This window comes from Theobroma umbraticum, unplaced genomic scaffold, assembly GCF_002168275.2.
Source record: "Theobroma umbraticum cultivar Fairchild unplaced genomic scaffold, ASM216827v3 scaffold_95.0, whole genome shotgun sequence".
Taxonomy (NCBI): domain Eukaryota; kingdom Viridiplantae; phylum Streptophyta; class Magnoliopsida; order Malvales; family Malvaceae; genus Theobroma; species Theobroma umbraticum.
In genome coordinates this window covers 4,213,874-4,225,570 of record NW_018397257.1, presented here as the reverse complement: position 1 = coordinate 4,225,570, position 11,697 = coordinate 4,213,874, and the positions used below count along the sequence as shown (strand labels likewise).

Genomic DNA, 11,697 nt, shown 5'->3' with positions numbered 1-11,697 from the left:
CACATGTGAGAGGAATTTTTAGAACTTAAACAATATGGAAATTGAGCTATTTCATAATAGTTTAAAGGGTTTCTTTTTTGGATAATTTATCATTTAACTATTGTTTACATTCGAAACTTGAATATATATAAAATGTTAGAAATTATAACTCATCACAAAAAAATTGAATTTGAATTTTTGATGGGTGATATTGCTTCTTAATCAAGTTTGCTTGATAGATAAAAGACTTGTTAGACAAGAAATCTAAAAGGAAAGAGATGGTGTAGTAACAAAAGCAAGACTGAATTAAATTGTAAACTATATTCAAAACGAAATGGATTACATACTGTTATATACACAGAGAAGTAAAACTGTAATCTAGATTAACATAATCTATTAATCCTTATCTTAACTAAGTTAATCCTTAATTTGAATTAACAACTAATTTGAAATATTCATAAGGTAAGTTTCATTTGTTGATAATGTTTGATTGTTGATACTTCCCCTTAAGGTGAGTATGCATATTTAATATGTTCATCTTGCTTAGAAGTAGAGTAAACTATCTTGGCAACAACACTTTTCTAAACAAGTCAGCTATTTGCAAATCAATGGATACATGCTGAGCGTTAATTAGACCATTAAGAACCTTTTCTCTAAGAAAATGATATTCCATATCAATGTGCTTGATCCAATTTCATAAAAGGGTAAAATACCCTCACTTCTTAAGTTTTAATCGAAATTACATGGAGCCCATTAGTTTTTGAGTAGACACTCAACCAAAAAAAAAAATTTCGTTGGACACGTAAGTTTAGCCGTTAGTTAACCGTTAGCATTTTTGTCAACATGTTGGCATAGCAACAGTAGAAAGATAATTTTACCCTTGATTTATCTATAATTTTGTAATTTAATCACCATATATATTTATGTAGATAAAGCCTAAGGAATTATATGCCTTATAAAGGAATTGTATTGTGATACAATCAAGAGATCTTTTTGCATAAAAGCATTGTTCTTAAAAGTTCTTGATCATTGTATTATTGAGACGGGGCACCAATAATGCTCAAAGATCAACACGTTTCTATATTCCTCACTTGTGAAGTAAGCAATTGCTTTCATAGATTGAGTATAGAGATACTTGGAACTAGTATGTGGGTGTTTGGCATGGGAGAGCAAATTTACTAAACATGACCTGACATGATAAGTGCATTTGGTATCTTACTCTAGTATCTATGCAATACTTCTCATGTATCATTTGTGTAATTAATCCTTAAACTTGAGACACTAAGTTGTCTTATATGTGGAGTATTATACTTTGATTTCATCCTTATGGATCCTATTAAGAATACCAAATCAAGATGCTTTTGAGTATAGTATAAAGCATATAAAGGCAAATACGTGGTTAAGATAGAAATCATCATCCCAAGTGATTCAAGAGGAAATATTTTTTTTGTTTTGGTTCATATTTGCTTAATCAAATAATTGGCCAAGGTGATTAGGAGATTATTAAATGAGTTTTATAAGTTTTCATAAAGCTAATGATCTAACTGTAGGAACAAATATGGAGGTCAATAAGAGACGACACTGTTCCATGCTCTTATCATCTCCGAAATATATGATGAGAGAATAAATTAAACTGATAAATTATACACTGAAAGGTTGTCAAAGAACCTTTTGACTCTCCTAACAATTAGGTGACCATGATGCATTGTTAGATGCTAATCTTGATCTATGAAATTGAATTGATTAATTTAATATGAATTGGATTCATTTAAATTAATTAATAAAGATTAATAATTCAATTTCATTACCAACATGTTAGGAACTTAATGGGTCACACATATAAAGTTGCATTATGGATTAAATTGAGAATGTGACTATTTAAGTTAGACTTAAATCATAAACGAGTTTAATTAACTAAAGAGGACTTAACTAAAATGGTTTAATTTAGTGCTGAGGTCAATATTATAAGAGGTTATAAAATTGAGGATTTAATAGCTAACTTAATAAGTTAATTAACCTAGGTATAAAGCCATCTTTTCAACCACTTTTGATTATTAGTTTTAGTCTTACAAAAAACTAATACAACTCTCTCTAGTATCGCCATCTCTTTTAAAAGCTTTTTGGAAGAGTTTTTTGTGTGATTTGGCTAGAGACTAAAAGAGGAAGAGATAGACAATTTGTTGTCCACTTAGTTGGCACAATGGTGTGGTTGGAAGTTCACATCTCGCTGAAGATTCTATTGTGGCTGCATGTGCAACATCAGAGGCCAAGTAATTGGGTAGCTCAGGTTCCTACATACTTTGAGGTGTACACTAGTTTTAAACATCAAGAAGATACCATTTGCTTACAATATCATTCGACAAGGTAATCAATTTTGAATGCACTTCTCATAATGTTCTATTCACATTAAAAACAATAAGGTGATCTGAGGTAGGTGTGGCATTTTTTTTTCTATTTTGTTGTTTTTTTAATCGATTATGTCATACCTAATAGTTTTATCCATTTTATTTTTATATAAATGGTGAAAAATATCAATATTTTTGGGTGAGGTATCCATACTTGTGTTTCTAGGTTTCAATTATCGATACTTGCTCTTCAAAATCTTTTTAAAAGCTTTTTGAGTAGTAAGTATCAATATTTTAATTCAGGCTACCTCCTTGGATCAAAGTTTCTTCACTTGCCTATGCAATATGACTATAAGCTCCTTTTCATAACTCAAATCATCTCTTAATTGGATGGCTTCATGCTAGATCACATGAGATGGATCGGGGTTGTACTTTTGAAATCTAGTGAAAGTGCTAGACCATAAGTCACTACACCAGCTCTCTCAAGGATCTCAAATGGTCCAATGTACCATAGGCTTAACTTACCCATCATTTTGAATCTCATAATTCCCTTAGTTAGTGAAACTGTAAAAAACACATGGCCATCCACCTCGAACTCCAAGTCTCTACGTTTATGGTCTATGTATGACTTCTAATGCCTCTTTGCTGCTAATATCTTTTCTCTAATCATCCAAATTTTGTCAATGATCTCTTGAACCATCTCTAGTCCAAGGAGCTTCCTTTCAATGATCTCAAACCAATAAATGGACGATTTATACTTTAGCTCATATAAAGCCTCATAAGACATCATCTATGTACTAAACTGAAAACTATTATTATAAGCAAATTCCACTAAAGGTAAGTGTTAAGTCTCATGTGACTCCAAAATCAACGGAACAAGCATGTAACATATCTTGCAATTTCTGAGTGGTCTTTTCAAATTACCTATCGGTCTGTGGGTAAAAAATTGTGCTAAAATCAAGGCCAAATCTAACATTAACACTGTTTTTGGAGTTCTGTTTATAATCAAGTTTTCTTTATAGACAAGAACACTTGTTACATGAGGATGTGGTCGTTGAGAACAACGGTCGTGGTGAAACCAAGACCCAAAGTGCTTCATTAATGACACCGTTAGAAATGACTTCAAGGGAAATTCATGTAGAAATATATAAAGTAATTAACTTGGATGCCCAAGCAATTAGGGAATTGAGTGAAACATTTCATAGTTCGACTATCATTAGTGGAATTGAAGATGGTCTACTTTCCTATAAAATGTGATGTTCGGTGTCAAACATATATCTCCTATGGTTTGTTGTTGCCATATGGTAATATATGGCACTGATAGATGTATTTCTTGAATTGGTTAAGATGTACTAAAAGACAAATACTCTTAGCAACTCGGACTTTTATTAATGACTTCTCTACTTTAAAAAAGAAAAAAAAAAGAAGAAAGGGTTTCTTAGTGTGCAAGTTAGTGGGCTTATAAATAAAGGAGAGTCTCCATAGGATGAGGTATGAGAAAAAGATTTTAAGTAAACTTGTAGAGTATACAGGGATGGATGCGTAGACACAACATAAGACTAAGGGATAGTGCTCTTGACAGTGAATATTTGATAAATGGTTAGAGTTTGTTGAGATGGAGCGAGAGTGCTCATATGTATAACTTTTTGTGTTTGGGATTAAATTTATGAGTGTTTGTATCTGGTGAGTCCGAGTAGTAGCATTCTCGTGAGTTTGATTGAGATGGGGATGTGAGTCGAGTTTGAAGCTGATTTGTATGTTGTTTGTAATTTTTTATAACTCATGAATCTTTTTTCATATCTATATATGTAAACCAGTTGATGTGTTGAATCACGTTTAGTTCGTATCTGTTACGGTATTGGAATACGCTTTTGCTTTTAAGTAAATGCCCATCATTTTCAATAGACGGCAAAATAGATGTCTGATGGTTTCCATCATTAGAGTGGCTAGGGCTATTTAATTAATGTTAAAAATAAATGTAAATTAGCAGGCAAGAGAACAGAACTTTTGCAAAATTGGAATAATCTTGATACTCCTTTGTGTGGATGTAATGGGCATGAAGCCATGAACAAATGTATTCTGTATTATCCAGTTGTCTTCACCGAGGGAGGTCTACAATTGCCAAGAATCACAATTTTCAAAGGAAAGAGAGAATGGGCCTTTTGCCTTTAACAAGCAAATCTGTTGGACCTTGTGCCTAAACTTCCATGGAATCTATTAATGACACTATAATAATACTTGTCAATAGGGTCCATGCAAGCTCCAAAGCCTAACACCAAGGCTAATGGATTGCTAAAATACACTTCATATCTAATTCTTTGATTTTAATATACGATGAGAAGCCAATTAGTCATTAAATACGTAAGAGCCGGAATCCAATTTTACCAAGATGCAACAAACAAAACAGGACAAAATCCAAGTGTTCCAGCCAGAAGCCTGCAGGAATATCTGTTCTTTCTACTTTTACTTTTGGAAGGATGCTTAACATGGCATGGCAGCAGTAAAATTGTAGGCATGTAAAAATTGAAAGTGAGTGGTAGATTTCACCAAAGCGTGTAGCGCTTCTGTTAGCTTCACAAGGAAAAGAGAAGCACACTTTCTGCAATGCTGTTGGGACCTTTCAGTGATGTATTTTATTAGAGTACAAAGACAGAGACACCCAAAAGCCACCCTCTCTTGTTTCTTTCAGTCAAGGCTGGAAGTGAAAACGAAAGGGTTTGGGCTAGATCTTCCCAAACATAAGGCTACAATCGTGTAAATTTATATATTCTCTTTTAAAGTCGAGATAAAGAGGTTGCATGTTAAAGTAGCCAAACAATGGAGAGTTGTTTACAGGAAAGGCTCGTAGCTAGTTCATTGATAATTAATGACTGGGAAAATGCATGTGGCCAGAAATCCAAATAGGATGACGGTCGATGGGGCCCAATTCAAGATTAGAAATTGCTTAAAATTTATGAAGATTAAAAGATGTCATGCACAGATTAATTCAGGACACTTCTTGGGGGCTTGCACCTAATTAATTAACATTTAAAATAAAAAGATATATATCGATTTTTTTTTATAAAAAAGAAAAAAAGGCAAGGTTATTTTTACTTTTACCACGTAATATGATATAATGGAAGTGATAACGAACCCCAAAAAAAATTAAAAACTTTTCCTCATAAACTTTACATTATTTACACACACTGCAATTAGTTTTGTTTTCATTTAGAACCATTTAACACAATCTTAATCTAATAATGGGACCAACGGCATATGAATCTGACGTAGAACAATTGACATGGAAAGAAATATCCAAGGATTGGATGGATTTGATAATTGGTTTTTGCTTTAGATCTATACGGTGGAGGAGGTCTTCAGAGGGCAAGATTGTTATATACTTGAAAATAATGCAAAGTATTAGCTTGAGCGTTACGCCATGGAAAGAAAAGTGATTCCTACGTGGTTGAATAAATCTTAGTGGTAAGCATGCATGGTCGGGGCCGTTGTGTTGGTTATTTATCGAACAGGCAGAAGCAGATGGTATAGTTATGTCACCTATAAGTGTGTATATATATATATTTACATCAATTTGCTGACATTGTTTCGGCTTTATGAAGTGCTTTTAAGAATCTTCTGATCATGTTTTGATGAGTTAAAAACAAAGCTCAAGTGCGAGGGACAAGTACTTGTTTGATTACGATGCTCGAGGTGGCTGAATTTTGTGGACAAGCTTCAAAAATAAGAACACCTCATTTGAATAACCTCTCTCTCTCTCACATAAACTTTAATTGCTTGAAATCCCGCTTTTTGATCTCTCAACTCATAAAAGAGCCGTAATGATGGGAAAGGTGGGTGACTTGAAATCAAGGATAAGAATCTCATATCATCAACAGTTGCTCAACATAAGATCTAAACCATGAAAAGCCGCATAAACTGAAAGGTTAATAACTAGGAAGAATAGATATAAATATTGAGGCTTAATTAATTTTATCATTATTACAATCGGGTGTGTTTTCTCATCCAACAAGATATCATAAAGTATTATTGTCAAAACAAACTAAACCTAACTGTTAGGTCTCGAAGACTTACATGTCTCAACCACTCAATTAGAGGTCCAAAAACAAGATTTTAGTGCCTAAACCTTAACAATTTCCAACAAAACAAAGAAAACCCTATCGATCTTTTAAGCTGTAATCCGATAACATGATTGTTGCATTACTGTTGATTAAACAAGTAGAAAGCTTTTTGCATGTGGAGGTTGACAAACCCAGCTTACTTTCAGGGAGGGTAGTTGGCTTAAAAGTTTTAATTTCATTTAAGTAATTACTTTTCAAGCAAAAAGTGGTTATGGGAAACAACGAACTCCCACATAAAATATTTCCTTTATCCTAAATGGAATTCCATTTCAAATAAACAAAAAACCTAAACCAAAGTCAATATAATACTATTTTTATTTCTTCAAAGATACCCTTGATTTCTTGAAATACTCCATTTAACCCCCATAAGTATTTATACTCTTGCATCTAGTATGAAGATGGTTTTTCATTTTTTTTTTTTTGTAATTTAACAACTATGAGAAGGCCATGTTTGGTCCCCAGTGTGGCATTATCTCGTCACAAGATTTCACTGTTTTAAAGTAAAAAAAGAGAAAGACAATTGAGTGCTTGGAGGGAATTGGATATTTCTGTCCCCCACCTGTGCGCCTTTCGGCAAAAACTGCATTTGGACACCTCAGTAGACTAAATTGCCCCCAAAGCTCACTGCTCTTTCTTTGTACAAATAATGTCTGTGCAAAACTATATACAGCATATATATATATATATATATATATATATATATATATATTATAAAACCTCAGTGCAGATGGGAGAAAGGTAGAAAGGTTGAGAGAGAACAAAGATTCAAATGGCAAATGATTTCCATTGGAACAGCTAATCTCAACTTTCCTAAATAGCAATCAATGAGAAAGCTTCCATATGTCAAATGCATCCATGATGTGAAGGAGATGTGATGCTGCTTCCACAAAGATGGGTCTAGAGTGCTACCAGTATTATATTTCCTTTCTGCTTCTCCCCCTTTTTCAGCCCGGAAAGATTCATCAACAAGCTTTGCTTTCCAACAAGGAAATGAAAAAAACTTATTTGGCATGTGTTTTATTGACCATTGAAATGATGTTTCTTAATTTTCTTGTGTGTTCTCATTCAGATAAAGAAATTTGTAAATAATAAAGGTCTTTAACATACATTCTAACAATTATATCAAAACCCTAAAAAAGAAAAAAAGAAAACCAAACTAATAGTAACATCAGAAAGATTACATAATACATTATTAATTATCAACATGCTTTAAATATATTCTTCAAGAAAAAAAATTTAATTAAAAAAGGTTGTAGTCATTTAAATAACACATGTCTAATCAACGACCCTTGTGGGTCTAAATACATCCTAGCAGGCAACCCACCATTATGATTAATGGTGATGATTAGACAACGAAAGGATTAAAAACTACAACAAAAAGGGGGAGTATGGAGACAATGCTACCACATGAAAACTACTACTATATAGTGGTATGGTACTTAAGTAATCATGCTCAATGTGTGGTACCAACATTTTCTATATTCTATCGTGATTATTTTGATACAATTATGGGCATTTTGGTAAACTGCAAATCTCATCTATTCTTGCTACATTGAGTAAAAACTACTACTCCCTCCCCACTCTCTTTCTTTGCTTCACATGCTGTCATTCTATTTATTCATTGAGAACAAAGACAAAAGCACATTGGATTTGAGATACCCTACATTCATCTCTCTCTCTCTCTAGTTTCTGGTTCTCCAAGATTCTAAGCTGGATATCATCTTCAACTCTGCAAATCAAATCCAATCGTTAAAAACCTACTTTCTAATCCTCTCTGTTGTTGTTTCCTCTCATTGAAAAAAGAAAGAAAGAGAACAAAAATTCATCATTTTTCCTTTGTTGTATTCTTTGGGTGTATATGTGCTGCTCTGTTTCATCCTCTGTTCATGGCTGCGGCTGCTACTGCTTCACAAATCTTTGAAAGCCATCAAAGTGATAACAACAATAGCAGCAACAATGAAGTTAGCAGGCAAGAGATACAGGCTGCCATTGCCAAGGCTGTGGAGCTTAGAGCCTTACATGCGGCTTTGATGCAAGGAAACAGCCCTGCCCCTGCAAATCTCAGATACCCATCTTCTGCTTCCCCTGTTTCACGCCCTGTTTCTCAGTTCTCTGCTCAAGATTACCCTGTTTTTACTCCCGTGAGTTAGCATATCTCTTGGGTCTTTAATGTTGCTTTTTCTTTTGCTCTGCTTTGTTCATCAGTTTTAGTAAGTTGTTTGAATTAAGTATCTGTTTCTTGTTAAATGAGGTTCCCATTTTGTTGCTATCTAATTGTAGTTTACCTTGTTTACTGAATTCTATGTGAAAAAGAATGAGTGAGATTTATGATATAATTAAGTTACTTAACTTTATAATGATGATTATAACGTGTTAATTTTTTTCCCTGTAAAAACCTCTTGAAAAATTTTGCCCACTTGCTGGTCTTGAGTCTCTACAGCAATGAAACAATAGGTCTAGGAAAGTAGTGGTATATTTTTTCACGAGGATTAGTCTCAATATTCTTCTTTAATTAATTGTACATTTGCATTTGTATTTATTCTAAATTCCTGGCTATAATTTTAATCTCTGATTACTTAACACAAATTTTTTTAAGCTTATTTGGGTAGAGTTCAAACTTTTTTTACTTATTGAATTTAGGAAAAGAATAACCAGGAATTCTATAGGTTGCAATTATTTTTATAAATTTGCCTTCTACCTCTTATATTAGAATGCTTTAAATCCCCAGCTTGAGTTCCAGTGCACTGTCAGTGGTTAACCTCACTCACTCTTTGGGACTGTTTGACAGAGTTATGAAGATGAAACATTATCTGGCTACCATACAAATAACCAAGCATTATCTGAAAGTTGGGATGAATATGGCCTGGAAGCAGGAAATGGCACTGAAACTGTTTTATCAGATTATAAGAAGGAGATTTCAGCTTCGAGGAAAGGATTCTCTTCAGCTTTGGCTGCCTTAGAATCACATGTTTGTCCTGCAGAAGATCAAAAATCTGTTACTGGTTCTTGCGCAAACCACATCACTGTCCTACAAACATCACCAGGAGCAGAATTTTACAAGTCAAGTAGAAGTAGGAGAAACAGTTTGGGGGATTTCAAATCTGTATCATCTTGCAATAGATGCAAGCCTGCTGTTATAACAGCTGAATCTGAAAATGTCATTAGGAACATCAAGAATTCTAATACTGTGGTGCCACTAACAGATTCTCATTCGTCTGTTCAATCACAACTGAAGAATCGAGGGGTGATGTCGTGGTTTTTCCCTCGGTTAAAGAAGAAACAGAAGAATGAGAATTCTCCTAACCGAACAGAATCCGAGGAAGTTTCACAAATATTCAAGGACTTCGGCATGTTGTCAATTGAAACATTGAAGAGAGAGCTGATAGAAGCAAATGAGAATAGAGATGCGGCCTTAACGGAAGTTGCTGACATGAGATCTTCATTAGGAGAGCTCAAGCAGAAGCTGGAGTATTTAGAAACCTATTGTGAAGAGCTCAAGAAAGCCTTAAGGCAAGCAACACAAACAAAGGATTCTCAAATCAATGAAAAGCTTGGAAATTTTCCTAGGAGAGGGAAATCCATTGATGGGAATGGTGAAAACGTGATGCCTGTCAGTGAGGAGGTAATGGTAGAGGGTTTCTTGCAGATAGTATCAGAAGCAAGATTGTCAGTGAAACAGTTCTGCAAGACACTTGTTGGACATATTGAACAGACTGACAATACTTTAATGGACAACTTGAATCTGCTTCTTCAACCATATAAACTTTCATTGAATTCAAAGTACTCTAAGGCAGTGTTATACCATTTGGAAGCAATAATAAACCAGTCACTCTACCAAGATTTTGAGAATTGTGTATTTCAGAAGAATGGGTCACCAAAGCTCTTGGACCCTCAACAGGATCGCCAGGCTCAATTTACATCATTTGTTGCGCTTAGAAATCTAAGCTGGAATGAAGTGCTAAGGAAGGGAACTAAATATTATAGCGAAGAATTTAGCAAGTTCTGTGATCAGAAGATGAGTTTAATCATTACAACGCTGAATTGGACTCGACCATGGCCAGAACAGCTGCTTCAAGCTTTCTTTGTTGCTGCTAAATGCATATGGTTGCTTCATTTGCTTGCTTTCTCTTTCAATCCACCATTGGGAATTCTACGGGTTGAAGAAAATAGAACCTTCGATCCACATTACATGGAAGATATGTTCATGGAAAGGCAAAGGCCGCATGGACCAAGCCGGGTTAAGATCATGGTGATGCCAGGATTTTATGTTCAGGGAAGGGTTTTAAGGTGTAAGGTGATCTGCAGATACAAATTTGTAGCATAAAGTAATTTGCTTAAAATTCTTTTCTCAAGTGGTTTTTCAAGGGCAGTTTCAAGTAGAGAAGTTTGTAACTAGCAAAGAGATTTTAATAAATGTGCATATAGGTTTCTTCTATATTATGTCCACTTGACATGAATTGTTACTGGTAAATTTTCGAACATTTTAGTAACTGACTAGTTTGTATAAAGGATAAAATTCATCTTTCTATGTTTGATATTTTAATCCTAGGTAATAAGACCGTAGGTTGATTCTCCTTAAAAGTTTCTAATTTCTTAGAAATGCAAATGGGTTGGATAAAGCTTATATGGATAGTTTATTTTTGTGACACCTAGAATAATTCCTAAATTTATGTTATTTATTAAATAAATCTAATTCAATACATTAAAAGGATCCTGAGATGTTTTTAGATGGTGTCTGGTTTGAAAATTAATTTTCACAAAAATAGTTTATTTGGATTGAGAGTCAGTCTTTCTAATCTTGAAATATGGATGGCGTGTATTTAATGTAAGATTGGAAATCTACTTTCTATGTATTTAAGGCTTCCTCTAGGTGCTTCTCAAAGCTCTTTGCTAATATGAAGACTGTTGGAGGAGCGTGTAGAAGCTAGATTGGATACTTGGAAGTGTAAACGGTTATCAAAGGGACGTAGGGTTGTTGACTTCATATGTTTTTTATAATAACAAAATATTCTTTATTCATTAATGTTTAATTAATTTATTTAAGTAAACAGGACTACATTTAAATTCCTTAGTATAAATGTTGTGTGAAAGCAAGTTAAGAAACCTACCATACTACTAAATTGATTAATCAGTTAAAGGAATAAAAAAACTAAAGACTAAGTGAAAGCAAAAAAATATTAACTGATTAACATGAGGTATTAATAGTTAAGGCAATTCATGGCACTACATGAGTATAAAATAGAAGTCTTTTAATT

General features: G+C 33.7%; 1 protein-coding gene across 1 annotated transcript; it reads left to right on the top strand.

Annotated features, from left to right (window-relative positions):
- The first annotated feature begins 8,073 nt into the window (after window positions 1–8,073).
- Window positions 8,074–10,877, top strand: LOC110412125 (DNA double-strand break repair RAD50 ATPase). Its single transcript, XM_021422588.1, has 2 exons — window positions 8,074–8,583; window positions 9,231–10,877. The coding sequence occupies exons 1-2, from the start codon at window positions 8,329–8,331 to the stop codon at window positions 10,764–10,766; spliced, it is 1,791 nt and encodes a 596-aa protein (XP_021278263.1). The 5' UTR covers window positions 8,074–8,328; the 3' UTR covers window positions 10,767–10,877.
- The last annotated feature ends 820 nt before the right edge of the window (window positions 10,878–11,697 follow it).

Bases quoted from the DNA above. Each gene is read 5' to 3' on its own strand.
- LOC110412125 (XM_021422588.1), top strand. From the start codon at position 8,329: ATGGCTGCGGCTGCTACTGCTTCACAAATCTTTGAAAGCCATCAAAGT. The intron at 8,584-9,230 runs GTGAGTTAGCAT...ACTGTTTGACAG, and splicing joins ATTACCCTGTTTTTACTCCC to AGTTATGAAGATGAAACATT.